Genomic DNA, 22,295 nt, shown 5'->3' with positions numbered 1-22,295 from the left:
GTGAAGAAAAAACGAATTAGAATTTGCTTATAAATATGCAGTTTATGGAAAATGTTATAAATAATACCTTTTCATCAAAAGTCATTGATTTAAAAAACAGGATAAATAATCACTAAAATGAAAATGGTTTATAAATTTGAATATTTGTTTAGCTTAGGGGGAAATCCTGTGTTCTATGGAAAATTGGACATTAGGCACCTTTTTTCCCATTTTCTTTCCACCCATTAATTTTACTGACACACTAGAACATCTGGAGGCCCGTCTACTAAAGGCTGTTTTTTAGTTGTATTAAAGCTTTTTGAACCACGATTAAACAAATTTTCTTTAAAATCATGAATGCCATGAAAGTTATAAAAAATATGAATATAAAAAATACAAACAAAACAATTTTAAAACGATCTGGAAAAAAAAAATGAGTGTCTCTTTTTGCCAGTTTTTCGGACAATTACTAGAAGGTAAAAAAAATCCAAAATGGCTAAGAAAAAGTAGGATCAGGACAGCTCCCACTGACATTTATAGGACCTCATCTGCTTTTACTTGGAGAAGTTTTGTATTAGAGTTTTTCGTGCACTTTACACATAAAACTTCACACATTTTTAGAGAGATGAAACAAAACAATTTTTTTTTAGAGAAAAATATGATTTGTGAAATAAATGAAATCTAAATGTTTGTAAATCCACCCCTTAACCTTTGTTCTACTGCAGATGCCACACTATTTTGCTATTTTAAGAAACCCTTGTGGCTTAGGAACCTCTGAGGTCACAGAGCACTTTTTGTCGTTATTATGACCTCACATTACAGCTCAGCATTACTACTGTTTACTCATTAGTTTCCATTCTCATCTTCCATGCGCCTTCATGCAAAATATCCTCATGTCTCTGCCTTGAGCTCACGGTGGCGAGAATAATCCTCTTTATGATCACGGTCACGTTTGTCTCTCTCGGCTGCAGTCTCTTGTATTAGACTCGTCTCTTTTCCTGTGTCCCTATGCCGTACAATAGAGCAATCTCACAGCCTCAATCAGTGGAAATTCCCTTTCTAAGTGCCTAAAGCTCCCTAAACAAGCTGTTGATTAGAGATATTTAGTAAGGCAGTTTGGAATTTCAGATTGGTTTTCTTAAATTTTGGAAAAAGTTACTATTCTGTGCATCCTTACAGCAGAGTAACCCAATGGTTAAATCCTCTTTCTCACTTTTACAAAGCAGCAGTCCTGTCCTGCTTTATGGCAGCTGAGATTCTAGCTATCTGTATAACAGAGCATTCTGTCCCAGTGGCTGCACAGATCCTATCTGATCCCCATTGTAAGCAGCAGTCCTGCCCTGCTTTATGGCAGCTGAGATTCTAGCTATCTGTATAACAGAACATTCTGTCCCAGTGGCTGCACAGATCCTATCTGATCCCCATTGTAAGCAGCAGTCCTGTCCTGCTTTATGGCAGCTGAGATTCTAGCTATCTGTATAACAGAACATTCTGTCCCAGTGGCTGCACAGATCCTATCTGATCCCCATTGTAAGCAGCAGTCCTGTCCTGCTTTATGGCAGCTGAGATTCTAGCTATCTGTATAACAGAACATTCTGTCCCAGTGGCTGCACAGATCCTATCTGATCCCCATTGTAAGCAGCAGTCCTGTCCTGCTTTATGGCAGCTGAGATTCTAGCTATCTGTATAACAGAACATTCTGTCCCAGTGGCTGCACAGATCCTATCTGATCCCCAGTGGAAGCAGCAGTCCTGCCCTGCTTTATGGCAGCTGAGATTCTAGCTATCTGTATAACAGAGCATTCTGCTATATAGCAATTACATTGATTTTTTTATATGTTTCCATGTTTAGGTCAGGGAGAAGCCTAAAGCTGTGGTCCGTCAGCATTAAATAATGTTGCTATTGTACTTCTGAGTCTCTGGCTGAATCTGCTGGCGTCGGAAAACACAAAGGAATCTGCAGACTAAACTTTCTCACTTAATTAACATCACAGTTATTCTTACCTTGCAAAATTGCTGCTCCCTCCCCTGTATGATGAGGGGTGACACGGGGTGATATTAACACTGCGCTGCTCTTTATACCACGTCTATTGCTGCTTCTGCATAATGCTTTCTTTTTATATCACTCCCTCCCCGAAATCTCAATTATTTATGTATTTATTTATTTATGGTTTACTTACATGACCTTTGCCAAAAATATATCTGCCAAAAGCAGTGAAAATAGTGCAGAGCAGCAACACCGAGATGATTCATCCACACATTATCCATAATTAGGGATGGGCGAATTTTTTCGCCGCAGAAATGACGCTCATAGACTTGGTGTTGTGCGTCAAAAAATATAAAATATTTTGCCGCGCGACAAATGATTTTCGACGCCCACAAGGGCAAATTCACTAAGCGCCGAACGCTAGCGTCAATTCGCTAGCGTTGGGCCTTTTTCGTTACTGCGCAAATTCACTAACGAACGCTGGCGTAGTTTCGCTAGTGTTACTTCGCACCCTTACGCCTGGCGAATTTTCGCTAGCGACATAACTACGCAAATTCACTAACTTGCGCAGTGTACTGAACGCTACCTTTTACGCTAGACTTCCTTCGCCACCTCAGACCTGGCGAAGCGCAATAGAGTAGATAGGGATTGCTTCAAAAAAAGTCAAAATTTTTTCTAAGTCCCAAAAAACGCTGGTGTGTTTTCTACATTATGGGTGATAGGCTGAAAAAGATCGCAAATTTTTTTGGGGCTCCCCTCCTTCCCCCCTACATTTCCTGACTCATGGCAACTTACCTAGACAGTGGGCACATGTGTAGGGCAAAATAAAATTTTTATTTGATGATTTGAAGGTTTTCTAGGCATTTGTAGTGCTGATACGTGTTCCTCCATTGAAATTTGAATTTCGCGCCGTATGCAAATTAAACATCGCTAGCGTAACTTCGCTTTACATAGCGAATCAATGCTAGCGCAACTTTGCAACCTTACGCTACCCCTGAGCGCAACTTAGGATTTTAGTGAATTTGCGGAGCGCTGGCGAAACTACGCCTGGCGAAGTTGCGCCTGGCGCAACTTCGCATCTTAGTGAATTTTCCCCATAGACTTTAATGGGCGTCTGCGACATTACGCTGGCAGCAAATTTTAGGCGAAACTAAACGGGTCAAATTCGCCCATCCCTATGAAATAGCAATAAAAATATACGTGATTGTTATAATTACTATTTATTAGTGGGTAAGGGACTTTTGTCTTATCTGCAACCAAATAAAGTCCAAGAAAATAAAATGACCCAAAGTTCAAATTGATTTTAAAAACAATAAAAGGTATTTTTACACTATTTCTGCTGTATCGACCCTACAGCCTGTGCCAGGGACGTGCGTTGGCACCAAGGATACATTTTACATTTATTTGAATTGCACCTGTATGTGACCTGCAAATTTAAGGAGAGTTCTCTAAAAATCTTTTTATCTGAAAACGTTTATGGTGGTGGTAAAGAGAGGGCTGCACTTAGGGGCCCATTTACTCAGTTCGAGTGAAGGAATAGAATAAGAAAAACTTCGAATTTCGAATGTTATTTTTGGCTACTTCGACCATCGAATTGGCTACTTCGACCTTCGACTACGACTTTGACTTTGAATCGAACGATTCGAACTAAAAATTGTTTGACTATTCGACCATTCGATAGTCGAAGTACTGTATCTTTAAAACAAACTTTGACCCCCTACTTCGCCATCTAAAACCTATATACTGAAACTCAATGTTAGCCTATGGGGAAGGTCCCCATAGGCTTTGAGAGCTTTTTTTGGTCGAAGAAAAATCGTTCGATCGATGAATTAAAATCCTTTGAATCTCCCTAGTGTGGTGAATTTGACTAGCACCTTTCGAGCCCCAAAAAGAAGGGGGTCACAATTTCAAACTGTATTGCCCTATGTTTGTTTGTTTTGTTCTGTGCCCGAGGCGCTGGCTTCTATTATAGGCATTTTCTTCAACCAAAATTAACTAATTAATCTCCTTGTAACAAGGACATTTGTGCAGAACTGCTGAATTGTGCTTAGTACAAGGGAATACCTATGCTGCCATAGTTTTATGGGATCTCTCTGTACAGACTAGGAGCAAACTTAGGGACTGTTCCTGCTGAATTGTGCTTAGTACAGGGGAATACCTATGCTGCCATAGTTTTATGGGATCTCTCTGTACAGACTATGAGCAAACTTAGGGACTGTTCCTGCTGAATTGTGCTTAGTACAGGGAATACCTATGCTGCCATAGTTTTATGGGATCTCTCTGTACAGACTATGAGCAAACTTAGGGACTGTTCCTGCTGAATTGTGCTTAGTACAGGGAATACCTATGCTGCCATAGTTTTATGGGATCTCTCTGTACAGACTATGAGCAAACTTAGGGGACTGTTCCTACTGAATTGTGCTTAGTACAGGGAATACCTATGCTGCCATAGTTTTATGGGATCTCTCTGTACAGACTATGACCAAACTTAGGGGGCTGTTCCTGCTGAATTGTGCTTAGTACAGGGAATACCTATGCTGCCATAGTTTTATGGGATCTCTATGTACAATCTATGACCAAACTTAGGGGACTGTTCCTGCTGAATTGTGCTTAGTACAGAGGAATACCTATGCTGCCATAGTTTTATGATTTATATATATATATATAGGCAAATTGTATCATTTCTGAATGGCATTAGATGCAAGTCTTTAGGTGCAAGAAGGGAATTCCCCTGCCCTTTATTTAGAAAGTAGATGTAAGTGACATAGAGGAGCTTGTGTAACTACAAGTAGAGTAGCCTTTAAATCTGTGAAGTTTTTGCTCTTGTGTATGTAAATGAGTTGTATATTAAAGTCATGCTGAACAATATACTTGGGTAGGTGGTGACTTGTAGCTAAAGGTTCTGGCCACTTTACTCTCTGCAGAAATGAGCAGAAAACCCAATAAAAAGCTGCAGTTCATCTGCTAAATATTTATATTCACTCAGTAGCACTTGCAATTTAAAAGCAACTGGTATGAAATGTAGATTCACAAAACCCACTGGATGGGCTTCCTGGTCTTTATCTCTTGTCATTAAATCTCTTTTTCTTCCTCGATCTCATTTTGCTCATTTGTTTCCCGCAGGTGCAGGACAAATTTAGACTGGATCTGTCTGACGAGGAGGCTGTACATTACATGCAGACTCTCATTGACGACAGTGTCAACGCTCTCTTCGCAGCTGTGGTTGAACAGATACACAAATTTGCTCAGGTAAGCGGAGTCCTACCTAGTCCGGCTCTACTCTCCCCAAAACATAGAACCTGTGTAACATACACCTGTGTTTTACATGAGATTAACCAACAGGGCTTGTGCTGTAAATGCATTGTGTCTGCTTTTAATTATCGGTTTTTATTTATTGTTGCACTAAACAACGAGAATAGAACCCCTCAGTGACTTCTGATATCTAATTTATAGTAGAGGGTACATTATCCCTTATAATACATGAGTGATACTCAGAGCCCTTGTATAACTCAGCCTGCAGCCTTGTGTCTTTATATGGTCACAGAACAACCCCTCAGTGACTTCTAATATCCTTATCATTTACAGTAGGGGGGTACATTATCCCTTATAATACATGAGTGATACTCAGAGGTCCTTGTATAACTCAGCCTGCAGCCTTGTGCCTTTATATGGTCACAGAACCCCTCAGTGACTTCTAATATCCTTATCATTTACAGTAGGGGGTACATTATCCCTTATAATACATGAGTGATACTCAGAGTTCCCTGTATAACTCAGCCTGCAGCCTTGTGCCTTTATATGGTCACAGAACAACCCCTCAGTGACTTCTAATATCCTTATCATTTACAGTAGGGGGTACATTATCACTTATAATACATGAGTGATACTCAGAGTTCCCTGTATAACTCAGCCTGAAGCCTTGTGCCTTTATATGGTCACAGAACAACCCCTCAGTGACTTCTAATATCCTTATCATTTACAGTAGGGGGTACATTATCCCTTATAATACATGAGTGATACTCAGAGTTCCCTGTATAACTCAGCCTGCAGCCTTGTGCCTTTATATGGTCACAGAACAACCCCTCAGTGACTTCTAATATCCTTATCAGTTACAGTAGGGGGTACATTATCCCAATACATGAGTGATACTCAGAGTTCCCTGTATAACTCAGCCTGCAGCCTTGTGCCTTTATATGGTCACAGAACAACCCCTCAGTGACTTCTAATATCCTTATCATTTACAGTAGGGGGTACATTATCCCTTATAATACATGAGTGATACTCAGAGTTCCCTGTATAACTTAGCCTGCAGCCTTGTGCCTTTATATGGTCACAGAACCCCTCAGTGACTTCTAATATCCTTATCATTTACAGTAGGGGGTACATTATCCCTTATAATACATGAGTGATACTCAGAGTTCCCTGTATAACTTAGCCTGCAGCCTTGTGCCTTTATATGGTCACAGAACCCCTCAGTGACTTCTAATATCCTTATCATTTACAGTAGGGGGTACATTATCCCTTATAATACATGAGTGAAATTGATCTCTAACATCCTGATGTTTTTATGCGGTGATTAGTTGTCTAATCTTTAAGCACAGCTGGTTATTTGGAGGCCTGTGAGTATGTGGGAACAGTAGAACACATATATACGAGCTGCAGTACCAACTTTAAGACACAAAGGTTTCTGCCAATCACCCAGAAGTGTGTGGGACAGACAGACGGATTCACAGTCACACATTCACTCAGGCAGTGAGAAGCCCATGAGGATAACTCTATTCTGCTATTCCTGCTCTCCAAAGTGACAGCTGTTATTTATAGTTGCGCTAGATATAAAATGTAGATTTTTATAGGCAGCAATAAATGGCAGCAAGCAACGTATCCTGATAACGGGAATATATTCAGGCCAGTTAGTGACACTGCATTCATTTAGATGGGAAGAGAATGCTTTGAATATCAATGGGTCGGCACATAAAAGAAAAAAGCAAATCAATATAAAAAGCAACGTCAAGAAATATGAATTATTTTTCCTAATTTGTTATTTGTTAAGTAGTTGGTTTCTGTGAAAGTTCCATTATGGTTCTTGTTAGTCGTGTAATGAGGAGGAGCTGCCGGTTATTACTTATTGAGCTGGAGTCCGGCAGCAGGAGGAGCCGTAAGTCGCATTGAGGATCAGTTCCATTAGGTTTAGTTGGTCTTTCTCCAAAAAAAAAGGGGACTTTGCAGTAAAACTCACCTTTACCAATGTGGGACATGTTATCCATGGGACCTGGGGTTTTCCAGATAATGGAATTATTAAGGTTTAAGTTGTGCTTTTTTTTTTCCACGAAAAACTCGAAATTTCTAGGTTATTTTTAGGGAAGCACCGAATCCACTATTTTTGATTCCCAAAACCTTCGCAAAAGATTCAGCAAAATACCGAACCAAATCTGAATTTGCATATGCAAACTAGGGGTGGGAAGGGGGAAACATTTTATACTTTTATCCTTGTTTTGTGGCAAAAAGTCATGTGATTTCCCTTCCCCACCCCTAATTTGGTATATGCAAATTCGGGGTCAGGCAGAAGGATTCGGCCAAATCAGAATCCTGCTGAATCCTGGATTCGGTGCATCCCTAGTTATTTTAGAGTCAAAAATAAATTTTTTGGGTAAAAGAAGTTTTGGGATTTATTATACCCCGACCCTAGAAATAGCTCGAATCTGAGAATACACCATCTAAAACCTGTCGAGGTCATGTAGAAGTCAATGGCAGAGGTCCCTTGAACTATTTGAAGATGTTAATAGCCTTCATGATGTTCCAGGCATTTTGCCCAAAAAACATGATCAATTCAAGCGATTCAAGTTTTGTTTTTCGCCAAAAACTTTGTCAGTTTGAGTTTTTGGGTTGTTAACCCCAAACCCTCTGTTTTTTTCATTAGTTTTTTTTTTTAAATTCGAAGCCATTCATGTTGTGAGTTCATTCGAGGTCTAAGAAACACTAACATTTGACCTTTGATAAATAATCCCCAGAGTCTTCTATAAGATCATGTAAACATTAAATAAACCCAATTGCCTGGTTTTGCCTCCAATAAGGATTAATTATATCTTAGTTGGGATCAAGTACAAGCGACTGTTTTATTATTACACAGAATAAGGAAATAATGTTTTAAAAATTTGAATTGTTTGCATAAAATGGAGTCTATGGGAGATGGCCGTTCTGTAATTTGGAGATTTCTGGATAACGGGTTTCCAGATAATGGACCCCTTACCTGTACTGACAAGCTGTTGTAGATGGTGGAGGAGACAACTTTGGTCTTTGTTAATGCTGGGAACCATAAATTCAAAACTAACTGAAGGATCTGGAGGTTTTTGTGGATAACACGTTGTCTAATTCTGGGCAGTGTCATTCTGTGGCTACTAAAGCAAATAAAGTTCTGTCTTGCATAAAAAAGGGCATTAACTCAAGGGATGAAACATAATTCTGTCTCTTTAAAGGGGAAGGAAACCTAGTCGGCGCAAACCCCCCACCCCCCCTCCCGTTTGTTGCCCACCCACCCTCCTCCCCCCAGGCCTACCCGTCCCACTGGGCAAATGCCCCTAACTTGTTACTTACCCTTCTGCGCAGGTCCAGTCCAGGGAGTTCACCGACGACATCTTCTTCCACGCAATCTTCTTCCTGCCTTGACCGGCGCATGCGCAGTAGGATCATGTTGCCGGTACGATCTACTGCGCATGCGTGTGACTTTTGGCGCATGCGCAGTAGATCCGTACCGGCCAAAATGATCCTACTGCTCATGCGCCAAAACGCCATTCACAGCAGGAAGAAGATCGCGTGGAAGAAGATGTCGTCGGTGAACTCCCTTCCCCTTTAAGGAACAGAGTAGGGGGTTCTTCACAGTGAGGACAGTGAGGTTGGGGAATGCACTGCCGGGTGATGTTGTGATACTGATTCAGTTAATGACTATAAGAGGGACTTGGATGATTTCTTGGACAGACATAATATCAAAGGCTATTGTGATACTAAGCTCTATAGTTAGTATAGGTATGGGTATATAGAATTTATGCAAAAGTAGGGAGGGGTGTGTATATGGGGCTGGGTTTTCATTTGGAGGGGCTGAATTTGATGGACTTTGTCTTTTTTCAACCCAATGTAACCGCCAACCCTCTTTCCATTACTATAAGACTGTACCCAAAAAAAGAGTTCTGTTTGGGTTCAGCCAAATCCATTGTTGAAGCCCAATCAAGTCTAACCCCTCACATCATGTTACTTTAAAAGCCGGACAACTGTATAGGATAAAGTAGCACAGCCCACCATGTTTTTTTTGGATTTTTTATTGCTCTCTGCCAGACAGGTAGAATTGCTGCATGTGTCTTGATGTCGTTCATAACACAGAGACCTGTGTGTACCCTATGAATACAGCCCTTACTGTCTGGCAGCACAGTATTCATGATGGACGAGAGGCATGTCCCTTGTCTTATCCCCTGTGCAGTTTTGTGGCCATTATTCTCTTTTTCTCATGTCAGTGAGCCCTAAATATCTGCCCTCCGTTCATATGGTTTCATTGAATGTATTTAAACATTAAATGGGTTCTGTTGCAGAGGCTTGGATGGCCTGGTGGCGTATTGATTATGCCAGTTGTCTTAGAGATTGGGGTCCTGGGTTGAGCTCCAGCCAGGGTTCTATCTGCAGCCTCCCTAACGTATCTACATTGAGCTACACTGTCTGAAGAACATCAACAACTGATGAGATCAGGTCGGACATAAGGGTTGGGTATAAAGTGTTCTATGAAATACCGATGGTCAGTTCTATGGTTGCAAAGGTCCAACAGCACAAGTGGTTTAATTAATACAAGGCTTTATTTATAAAGTGGATAAGCAAAATACATCCCAAATACCTTGAGGCTCCTACAGTACATTATTCTCTCCACGTTGAAAGACTAACCCTGCTGGAGGAGTTTGTATATATTCCTTCTTTAACTTGAATTCCGTCTTCAATAAAGTGCGCCAAGCTCAGCCTCTCATCCCAGCATTTAATTACGGAGATCGTAGGACTGTGCGAGTGTCTGCTGGCTTACTTGCTATTTACTTTGTGAAGTATTATCCTGCGAGAAGTCATTAATCACCATATAGATCAGAGTCATCAATTCCCCAAGCCAGGCTTTTTTTTTTTCATTTCTTTAACTTCAGTGTTAGAATAATGATTTCTATTGTTCTGTTCCAAGCCCTGACGCACCTCTTCCCTCCCCGCCGCTCCCATCTCTGCTCCGTAACCGCCAGCTGCATTGCCTTCTGTTCTTATTAACCATTAGCGCTTTGTGCTTGGCCAAGTCCCTTCCTATCAGCGACTCATCAGCACCTTTCCCCGTGATTTCTTTTTTTGAGCAGCTTGTAAAACCCAATGACATTAGCCTTTGCCCTGCATTTCCTAAACCTCTCGGACATCCATTATCCACATTGATAATCCATTTACCCTTTTCTCTGGGTGATTTTTTTCCTTTCATGTTGTAGTTTTAACTGCTAATAAACTCATCAATTCTAAGAACGTATATTATAGCAGTGATCACTATATAATCTAATGCACTTAATCCAGTTGGGTGTTTTACCATTTAGATTATTCAACAATACTCACAATACTCATTCAACAATCCTCACTTTTTTAGAGTATCTGAAATAATTTGCAGGAAAGTGAAGGTTATTATCTTTCGGGGTCAATTATTCAGTTCAGAGCGGGGTGCAAGTACAAGACAATCCGCCATGTTTGCTGCACTTGGCACCCTGAGCTCCACTTTAACTAATTGCCACATGTCTCTGTTCTCCAAAACAGATTTGGTGCAGGTTGTACATTTGAGCCAGAACTTCGGACAACACAAGTGCTGTTTTTGAACCCCTAAGTGCTCATGCACTTGCACCCAGGGGCTTAAAGGAGAAGGAAAGCTCCAAGACAGTTTATTGGCAACAGATTAGCCACAATAGTGCAAGCTAGAACTCTATATTTATTCAGCAGAATCCTTTACCATACCTGAGTAAACAGCTCTAGACACTGTCTAGAAGCTAGAAGCTAGATAGAAGCTGCCATATAAGCTTGGTGTGACATCACTTCCTGCCTGAGTCTCTCCCTGCTCACTTACAGCTCTGAGCTCAGATTACAGCAGGGATGGGAGGAGGGAGGGGGAGGAGCAAACTGAGCATGCTTAAGCCCAAGCCCTGGAGGTTTAAGATGAAAACAGGAAGTCTGATACAGAAGCCCATGAGTACACAATAGAAGGAAAGACATGTGGTGTTTCTTTTGACAGAGGACTCAGAGCAACATTACTTTGAGGGTTTACTGGTGTATTTATATAGACCTTTCTGATAAATCTTACTTAATTTTAGCCTTTCCTTCTCCTTAAAAATAATCACCTTCTTTTTGTTTACAAAGGCAGCTAATTAGACATTGATTTATACACTGGCAATTGTCATGAATAATATGTCCATGCCGTATACAGTGGAACTTATTTATTTCTTATTTATAGTTTTTAAATTATTTGCCTTCTTCTTCTGACTCTTTCCAGATTTCAAATGGGGGTCACTGACCCCATCTAAAAAAACAAATGCTCTGTAAGGCTACACATTATTGTTATTGCTACTTTTTATTGCTCATCTTTCTATTCAGGCCTCTCATCCAGTCTCTTATTTAAATCAATACATAGTTTCTATGGGATATTGGACCCTAGCCACCTGATGGCTGAAATTGCAAACTGGAGAGCTGCTCAATAAAAAGTGAAATAACTAAAAAAACACAGATGATAAAAAATGAATATCACTCTCTACAGCATACTAAAAGTTAATTTAAAGGTGAACAATCCCTTTCCCAGGGTAGATCATTTAGAAGTTTCTTGCTGAAGGTTCATTATGTGTGCTTTTGGCAAAAATCCAGTGTTTTTTGAGCTCTCTGTCAGCTTCAGTTTCACAACCCAAACATCTGGCAGTTCATATATTTATTTGACACTTAATACCTAATGTCTGTGCGGCAGAAGGGGGCTCAGCTGTGTGGGCAGATGCCGCAGTGTTCACATCAGGAAAGGTTCTGATAGCCCCGTGCAGTCACTCACTGATAGATTGGGCGGTACCACCTTCACGTACATTCACTTTGGACAAACGCTGCTTCATTATCATCGTGTTGACTAAATGAACCCTCTGCACATTCAGATGAACGGGAAACAAAAAATATGGATAATACTCCAGTAATTGCTTCTTCTTTAGCTGTTATCATTAATATAATTTTACTAACCCCTTTTACTGTTTTCCTTTATACTGTCGGCTATTTGTATACATTTATAGATTTGAACCCATAGTAGTATTTATAAATAGATTTAGCCACTAGGTGGAGAATGCAGAGAAGTAGAAGACTTCATCAAAAATACTTGCAGAATGTTTTTTTCTGTCAATGCCATTCTCAAAACGGGCAAACGGACACTTGTAGCAAGAGTATCCCTGGAATGTGAAGAACGGCAGATTAAGTGAGTGGTGTTCTAATGTGCATTTTACTATTGCTGGTATGTGTGGAGAAGTGTAAATGGCGAAGCTCAGCCCACACCCTCCGTCTCACCTCTTCCGTCGCAGCTATCACTAGATCTCGGTAACTTCATCCGAGTACTTTGATTCATCGAAACATACTATCCTTTTGCACCACTGACGGACATATCCACGGGAGGCGGCAGGGTTAATATCAAGATTATCTTGATATTAACCCTGCCTCCTACCGTGGATATGTCCGTCAGTGGTGCAAGCAGATAGTATGTTTAGGTGAATCCATTTTACTATCCGTGTTTCAGATGTCAAAGAAACCAATCCCCTCAAGATAACCAAATTAGCTTTGAGTAGATTGGCTCCATCAACTTCATGAAGAAGTCTATGCCCGGAGAATACAATCAAGGCACACCTAGCTGAATATCTCTTTTCTTGGACCAGAAGACATACAATATAATTTTGTGACTAATTTACACAGAGATAAGGTGACCTGTCCAGGATCACAAAGAGCAGACACAAGACTAAAAATGTCTACAAATATAAAGATGTCGAAACATCACTACAACAAAACTTCCAGTGCCCACTAGATAAGACACAGTAGATTGGCTCCATAGACTTCTTAAGGTCAGAACTTGACCTGAAGGAGTCTATGGCAAGACAACGCAGACAAGAGACACCTAGCTGGATATCTCTTTCCCTGAACCAGAAGACATACAATATAATTTTATGGCTAATGTACATGGAGATAAGGTGACCTGCCGAGGGTCACAAGGAGCAGACATAAGACTTAAAATGTCTACAGATGGAAAGACCAGCACTCTGGATTTTTCAAGTCCTCACTAGATAAAACAAAGTAGTTTGGAGTAGATTGGCTCCATAGACTTCTTAAGGTCAGAATCTCACAAGGAGTCTATGGCAGGAGAAGGCTGTCTAGAGAGACCTAGCAGAACGTTTATTTTCCTAAACCAGAAAATACACAATCTGTCCAGGCTTACAAGGAGAAGACAATGGGCACAAAGGTTCCTCTAATAAAAGTAGAATGTTCCTATATAAATACAGTGCAGTTTCAGAAAATGTCACTCTTGCCCTCTTATTGAAGTACCCACTTTAAAAGGGTTGTTTACTGTCAAAACTTGTGTTTTCAGATTGTTCACCAGAAATAGTCTTTTTTTCCGTTTTATATTTTTACTGTTTTTCCCAAGTTGAAGTTTAAAATGTAATATTCCAGTCTCTGGTCAGGAAAAACTTGACACACAAAATGTTGCCATTATAGGACCGGACCAGTACTTTGGAGGCACGGATCTTCGTTTTCAGAAGCCTCCTGTACTTACAGCCCTATGCATAAAGCATATATTTCAAAAAGAATTATTGGGTTGCTAGTTGCCCTTTATACCTGCAGCCGTGTCCACTTCACTCCCCCCTGGAGCTGTTTTATATGCAAGGCTTGTGTAGCATGATACAGCTTTGCACCAATCTCAGATCTACATATTTAAATGGGACCCACCAGGGCTGAGCAACTCAATGAGAACTGCTGCTGCTTATTGTTATTGGGGCTTATATGGTCCTTTATAAAGAACTGATGGATAAAGTAAATGCCCTGCAGCACTAAACTGGTACAGAGCTTAAGAAATAAAAGAACATGCCCCTTTCCCCAGAGCTTCTTAGACTATTAGCCCACAATCTTCTGTAAATCTCATGTTTCTCGTGTGTGCTAGATTGCATTGCAGGATATAGTACGGCTATAAAAACCGCAATCAGGGAACGTAACGGTTGATAAAGCAGGACAGTTGTTGCATGGCAAATATATTGTAAATGGGCGCTTTGTTGGCTCTTGTACAGCAGCGAGACAGCATACTGATAGCTGGCTTTATCCATGTAATTTCTAATAGTACTTTGATCGTTATTCGTTCCCGGGCAGCTCCGGCACTGCTGCTTTTCCAGAACTTAATAAAAATGAAGAACTATCCACTAACGCAATAATATTTGTCATGACTGTAAAATATTCCCTTTGATTCTAAACAGGCAACATGTTTCTCAGGGCAGGGGAAGCAATAAACATGAGTGACATGATTAAAAGAGTACAATAATAACAGATGGTGAGAGAAGTACATAAGAAAGTATCACTGTTCATTCCCCAGGCTGCTCTCTCTGTCCCCCAAGATCTGTGTGATAGTAATTCTGCTCTGTAAAGGAAGAACAATCAGCCTACAGATGGAACACAGTTTTTGTTGACACATTTGGAGGTGGGGTATGACCGTGGTTGCATCCATACTAAAGTATACATGTGCCACAGATAAATGAAGCTAACGGCAACAAACTCACTAGACGTAAATGTAACATATGGAATCCCAAACCCAGAACTAACTCCAAAGTTCCAGTTTAAGCCCGCTCTTCTGCCTGTAGCAGCCGCCTTTGGCTTCGGGTGGAGCCCTCCGCTATTCATATGCCGCCAGGTCTTAATGTAGGAGGACAAGGGAGAGAGTTCTGGGTGAGCAAGGGAACCGTACATGCAAACAGGGACAGAGAATAGAAGCGTAGTCAAGGACAGGCCGGGATGATACCAGTAGAGGGAGCGCAGTACAGAATCAAAGGCAAAGATCATAATCAAGGTCATAGGCTAGGTTGGTACACGAAATGGCAGATAAAGCCGGATCCGAAAGAATGGTCGAGATACAGACAGGAGTTGGGACAGGCAGCAGACAAGAGTTGGTCAGGGTCAGGCAAGGTCAAAACAGATCAGAATACACAAGAGTCGCAACCAGGAACTATAAGGATAGACCTTCACGTTGGGCAATGATTTCAACACAAAGAGCCCTTTAAATTTTTAAATTTCATGCCAATAGCGCAATGACGCCATGATGCCAGTGCATGGCAAACCAGGAAGCGTGCGCCCAAAATAACAGAGCATGGAAGCCGACAGTTATGGGCATCCCCACACTCGGCGCGGCAGGCGTGCCCGCCGCCCTGCTAGGCCACCAGGGACAGGTATATTTATTACAGTAAAATATGGTCCAGGTGCACCAGCCATTTACTCTCAGCAAGTGGAGCGGGAATCCATATACAGTATGAACCAAAAAGTGGATAAGCCCTTGGGGGGTCCCATTAAAATTTGTAGCTATAAGGCTGATACAAAGCTGTATTATGTTACACATGGGCCTAGAAAGCTTTGCATGTAAAAGAGCCCCCAGTGATGGACAGCAAGGGGAGCAAGAATCCATATATATATATATATATATATATATATATATATATAGCCAAATCCAGACTTTCGCCAAATTGTTGCATGTTTTAAGTGTTTACTTCTGAGAGATTTGGGGATCCTTATATGAACCTAAAAAGGGATTTATTTTTTGAGTGCCTATCCAGTTTTTGGTTCTTACTGTATGTGATGGTCATTGCCAATGTTAAGGATGCACCAAATCCAGAATTTGGCAGAATCCTAGCAAGCTTTTAAGTGTTAAACCAGTTTTGAGAGATTTGGGAAGGGGGGGGGGCAGATTTATCAAAGGTCAAATAGTAAATTTGAATATATAAATTTGAGTTTAAAAGTTTTAATCCCCCTATTCGAATGAAAATTTGAATGTGAGATTCATCATACCTGGACCATGGAAACAGTCCTAATTCTAATATTCGCCACCTTAAACCTGCCAAGTTCAAGTACAAGTCAATGGCAGAGTTCCGTTAAGCCATTTGGAGATGTTAATAGCCTTCCTGTTGTTCAATGTTTTTTTTTTTGAGAAAATATGATTAGAATTTTCAGGTCGGAACCATTCAATCGAAAACTAGACATTCAATTTTTTTCTTAAATAACCTACCAGTCGAATTGCGAGTATATTGGAATTAAAAAAAAATTCACAAGAATTAGAAATTCGACCTTTGATAAATGGGCCTCTCTGTGTCTAGACACTTCTGACAGATTTGGCAAGAGGAACAGAAATCCATATATGAAGCAAAAACAGGATGGGTACTCAAAGAAACCACAAACTCACCTGATGTATGTGATCCTGGTGCACCAGCCCCATACCCTCATCTATGGTGACCTATGTTTCTTTTAGTGCCTGGCCAGTTTTTGGTTCATACGTGATGTTGGCTGAGGTTAGGGATGCGCCAAATCCAGAATTTCACCAAATCTTAGCATGTTTTTTAGTGTTGACCCACAACATAGATGACCCACGTGGCTTCTTTGAGTGCTGAATTCCATTTTTGGTCCATATTTGATGGTGGTTTCCGAGGTTAGGGCTGCACCAAATCCAGAATTTGTACACATATTTTGTTGTAATCCTGTGGAAAAAATATTGCATTGTGAAAAAATTTTTAAAACTATGTACTGAATTGTAAATGAGGCTTACTTTTCGGTTTTGGGAAACATCTAATGAGCTCAGTTATATTTCTTTTCTTAGAACATGAACAGAGTGTTTTCTAGTTCTGGCTGCTGCTGCTTGAGCCATTCCCTGTTAATGCAGCAAATTTAAAAATGTACTTGCGTTTGCTCTGTGTGCCGTTCCAAAAGCCCAGTCAATTTATTCTAAATTAATTTTCCCCGTGGTAAAGACGGAGGCCAGCTTGGCAGCGTGTCTGATACGGCAGCAGAGCCTGTTCCTTTTCATTAATAAAAAGCAGTTGCACCTATGAATTGCCTTTGCTCTTGAGAACATTTCTGCCCATATAGATTTCACTTTTCCACTGACATCGTCACTTACTTATCACCTTCCCATTTGTCTTTATATCTTGCTTAAAGGGACACTATCAACCAAATTAAGTTGTTTCATTACTGAAAACGATCAGATGGCCAAGGCCAAAAATAATAATGATGCTTGGAATAGAAAGTAGGGATAGGAGAATTTTTCGCCTTGTTTCGGCAAAAAATTGACGCCTATAGACCTGTATGGCGTTGTGCGTCAAAAAAATTTCAACGCGCGACAAAATTTTTTTGACGCCCATAGACTTTAATGGGCGTCATTTCGCCGGCTGCGAATTTTTGGCGAAACGAGTCAAATTCGCCCATCCCTAATAGAAAGTATTGGGAGGAACGACCTTTGTCTCATAGGGACAAGCAACTTGTATTCTAGGTACGGTGTTCCTTTAATCAAAAAGATGAATGAGAGGAAGATGAAGGTGAATATCAGGGCTGATAAATCTTAACATTGAGGATTGGGAAAGGAGTCTCTATAAGAACACAAGCTTGTAAAATTTTGAGTTGAAACTGAAAAAGATCAAATAAAATAAAATTCTCTTTATTTTTGTATAGCTTTTTTTTAATTAATTGTTTTCATTTCCACTTTTAGATATTAGATAATATAAACCATAACAATGTGACATTTTTAAGATGAATTACAAATTCTCAGCGTTGCCTTCCCCCCCCCACGTTTCAGACCTAGGATCTTTTTAATCTGATATGGAGCGCCTGCAAGGCCTGATAAATGCAGTAAAGTCCCTAGTAAAAGTTGACCTTTACTCCAAGATTTGATTTTGTATCTTTATTTTGCAGACACTTTGATATCCTATTATTTTGAAGGATAGAAAGGTCTTACCAAGCACAGATAAAAAAGGCACAGCTTGTTACTAGGGATTGAACTGGGGTTTTATATATTGGTTGTCATATTTAAAAATCATTTGCAAATCATATCAAATAATTCTGAGAACAGTAAATTGTTATGAAAATATGAATAAATATTGGCATTTTACCAAGTCTCTCTTTACTATAGTAACTGGGAGTAAACGGGAAATCATATATTGTATAGGGGTTCTCGATTTTGTGTGCATATCGGTATCCTGTTTCTTTAATTGAGACAGAATAAACAAGTTCCATTTTCATTATGTAAATCCAATGCAAATCAGGTCCGGCAACAACAATTTAAAAAAAATATATAATTAACTAAAATTTCCTCTAAACTGAAAATGCATTCAATTGAACTGTTTAAACGTTTCCATATTTCTTAGAGGCTTGCAGAGTTGTACACATTCCAATATTCTGTTTCTTTCTTACGAGACAGAATATAGTATATAATTATGTAAAATCCCATGAGGTCCTTGCACAACTTAACAAAAAAAGGGAAAAAGGTTAATGCCTAAAAAATTACTACAAATTTAAAATGCATTAAATTGAACTGTTTTAACTTTTCTTCATTTCGTAGAGCCTTGCAGATTTGTACACATTCCAATATTCAGTTTTTTTTCTTATGAGACAGAATATGTAATTATGTAAAATCCCATGCAAATGAGGTCCTTGCACAACTTTTTAACAAAAAAGAAACTGAAAAAGATTAATGCTTAAAAATTTCCTTCAAATTTAAAATGCATTAGATTGAACTGTTTTTACTTTTCCATTTCTAATATATTGTTTACGGAATTGAATGCATATCAATATTCTGATTCTTTGTAATTAGACAGAGGGGGTCATTTATATACATATTTGCCTTGCATGTACTTATACTTATAAAATAGTTTTCCCAAATTGCAAATTTATATTTGCACGATCCACGCGATATTCACACACAACGACCGCATGCTAGGGCCACACTCATGCAAACATCCATTTCATTTGCAGGCCATTTCAAAATGTATAGGGCAGAATCTCACATTTATTCGAAAAAACAGGAAAGACAGGCACAACAGTGCAATATTTAAGCATAGGGGAAAAACATGCTCAAAACAACTATATGTGAATCAATGTGCGCTGTGTGAAGTTTTAAATGACCCTAAACTATACAGTTATGTAAAATCCCAATGCAACACAAATTTGTCCAAAAACAGTTAATGTCTAACATTTCCTCCAAAGTTAAAATAGATTGAATTGAACTGTTTTAATCCTTTCATATCTCATCAGCTTGTGAAGTTCTAAGCATATAAATATTCAGTTTCTTCCTTATGAGAGAGAATATACAATTATGTAAAATCCCGTGCAACTCAGATCCTTGCAGTACATTCATGGAATTTGCACATAATGCATTAACGGGAACTGCTTTAACTTTTCATCTCTCATAGAGGCTTGTTTAAAAAAACCCTGTTTCTTTCTTATGAGACAGAATATACAGTTATGTAAAATCCCATACAAATCATGTCCTGAAATTAATTTTTAGCAAATAAATGTAAAGAGGATTATGCCTAAAATGCCTAAAAAGTTTTAAATGCATTAACTTGAACTGTTTTAATTTTTTTCTTCTTTTTTTTCCCCAGTACTGGAGAAGATAGAGGCTGCTGCTTTTGCCATTAAAAAGAGGAAATACCTACAACAAACATACTGGAATCACTCCCATGCTCTCCTGTAATCTTTGGGTAAAAAGTTCAGGGCACTGTTAAGCTTCACAACATGACTCCCAATTTAATTCTTTGTCTCCTTTCTCATTTGACTGGTGATACAGAATAATGGCCGGTGGCTCTATATTTGTATATATGTCTGTTGAAAATGGAAGATTGTGCCAGCAATGCCTAAAATATCTTTAAATGGTGACCTGAATCAGTAGGCTATTTATGTATGTGCCATTTGGCCAAGAGATGTTTTGGATGCCGAATTTTTTCCAGCGTTGGATAAATCCCATTTTGCAGATTTAATAAAAACAATGAATGGAATCGAGAGGGATTGTCAGCAGTAGCATGTTTTCTCCAATTTTCCTATTATTTTGAAGAACTCCAAGAGATGTTTGGAGACCCAATGTTTGAACCATTTCAATGCGAGAGAGAGATTCCACATTACACATCAGTTAAATGCTGTTTTTATTATTGGTTAATAATAATGAAACTAAATAGCTGTAAGTCATCATGAAAAGAGACCTAATGATGTTGGAAATATTTAAGTATAGGTGGAGCTTAACCATGAATGTCTGTTACTGTTTAAGGGGAATATTTTACAAAAACAAAATAAGTTTAATGCAGATTAACTGTAGTTTACTGTATGGCACATGAGGCATGACAGGTGGCTCTGGCACAACCTAAAGTTTATACTGGGTGGGAAATAGCCTTTTACAAGAGATTATATCCTAAAATGTACCTTCAGAATTGTGCTTTTTGGTATCTCTACGTACTTGTAGGAAATACACTTATGTTTCTGCTGGACTGGGGAATAGCAATGCAAATATAGGTTTACTGTATCTCTGTACAGACTTTGAGAACATATGCAAGGCTGTTTCTTCTGAAATGAGTTTGGTACATGTGAATTTATACTGGGAATTAAGGAGGAATATGTCTGTACTTATGATAAAACATGGTAGGGGATGACCTTCTAGTGTTATGCACAATGAATTAATTACTGACCATTTTTTATATTTCCAGTTATATCAAACCATGAACTCTAGTGTTGTCCATTAGGCCATCATCTATACTTGTTTCTTGCATAGCAGATGGATGGTTGTAGATTTTATTGATGAGGGTTCTAGCCAGTGAGCCAGGCAAAATAATTGCCCAATTAATGTAGTTGTGTTGTGTATGCCACAGTCAACCTTGGTATTGCTCTGATAATGCCCCTAGACCATGAAGCACCTTTACATTGACATTGGAAAGCTGAACTGTAGTTTCTCTTGGGTTTTTTTTCTAAGGATTAGAAGCTAAACCAATTAAAACTGAAATTCACAATTAGCATTTAGTTTGAATGTTGTATCCTTGCTACATTATATGGAAGTCTATGCCACCCCCCTCTGCACTTTACAGCTACAATAGTCCTTTGCAAGTTCATCCAAGTCTTGTGCTTGAGGACAATTCTTGCTGGTTGGGTTGGATTGTGATGGATAATAGCTGTATCCCAAATACAAGTTCTGCTTTACACAGTAGGAAGTACATTCACTGTTGGCTTGGGTTCTTCATTCTGGGAACTGCCTGCAGAATGTCCAACCTCTTTCTTTACATTGAAGAGACAAGGATTATAGAGTTTCTGTCAGACTGAAATGTATCCAGAACAATAACAACTCTTGTGGTTGTGATTGGGTGTTTTTTTTTATAAAGTATAACCACATCAGTTACCTTGACCTTGAAATAGTGGAAGAAGAAATACTTACCCTTAGAGGTTACTAAGAAAATGGTCTCTCATGGAGAGGTTTTATTCAGTATTACATACTAGTTAATACTTTTTTTTGAATGTTTTGCATGAGTACAAATAAAGTCATGGCTCAGAGGCCTGATAATTGCTACAGAGTCATGTTATACTTACAACCTTATTTTCCTCCATTGCCCAGAGCTAAGGCTTGGGACAAGCCAGTATTTAAAGATTATTTCCTCTGTAGGAACATTTAACTGTTGTTGTTAATATAAGAAGCAGTGATGCACTAAATCCTAATTAACATATGCAAATTAGCAACATTGCCAATTGCAGCATGCAAAAAAAAAAATATTCATCTTCAGTTTGCATGCGGTCTAAAGACAAATTATATTTAGGATTCCTTTTGGTTTGGCTAGGGCATCACTTATATACAGTAGACTCATCAAATTCTATTCCTATTACTGTTGAATTATTGGAGACCCTTTTGTCCTAGTTCCGCTCCTCTGTATACAAATATTTGTATGCTGAAATGCTTATGTTATTGAGACAAAGTTTTAATTAAAGAAGGTTAATTCATAAATGAGTTACAGTATTTCTTGTTCAATTCATAGTGCTTTTATTGGGTACAGTCCTTCGGAGAACTATAGTACCATAAAGATGATAATTGTGGGATGAATTGTTGTTTTTGTTTATATGTTAAACTTAGACTACATGTGAAGTTTCTCCACCTACAAATGATGTAAATCCTAAAAGCAGGCTGTTCAATCGATTGCTTGGTTGCATTAAAGTGGACCTGTCACCCAGACACAAAAATCTGTATAATAAAAGTCCTTTTCAAATTACACATTAAATCCAATTTCTATTTTTTATTAAAG

The 22,295-nt window shown here is 39.1% G+C and overlaps 1 protein-coding gene across 2 annotated transcripts in view; it reads left to right on the top strand.

Annotated features, from left to right (window-relative positions):
- Positions 1-21,996, top strand: part of pik3c3.L (phosphatidylinositol 3-kinase catalytic subunit type 3 L homeolog) — a 155,262-nt gene extending 133,266 nt beyond the window's left edge. Inside the window, exons 25-26 of one of the 2 annotated variants that reach the window (XM_018246626.2) lie at positions 5,089-5,214; positions 19,629-21,996. In XM_018246626.2, coding sequence (XP_018102115.1) covers positions 5,089-5,214; positions 19,629-19,643 — 141 coding nt within the window. In that variant the 3' untranslated portion in view covers positions 19,644-21,996. 2 annotated transcript variants of the gene reach the window in all.
- The last annotated feature ends 299 nt before the right edge of the window (positions 21,997-22,295 follow it).

The sequence above is a fragment of the Xenopus laevis genome, chromosome 1L, assembly GCF_017654675.1.
Source record: "Xenopus laevis strain J_2021 chromosome 1L, Xenopus_laevis_v10.1, whole genome shotgun sequence".
Classification (NCBI taxonomy): domain Eukaryota; kingdom Metazoa; phylum Chordata; class Amphibia; order Anura; family Pipidae; genus Xenopus; species Xenopus laevis.
The sequence above is the reverse complement of the archived record's forward strand: the minus strand, read 5'-3'. Positions and strand labels throughout refer to the sequence as shown.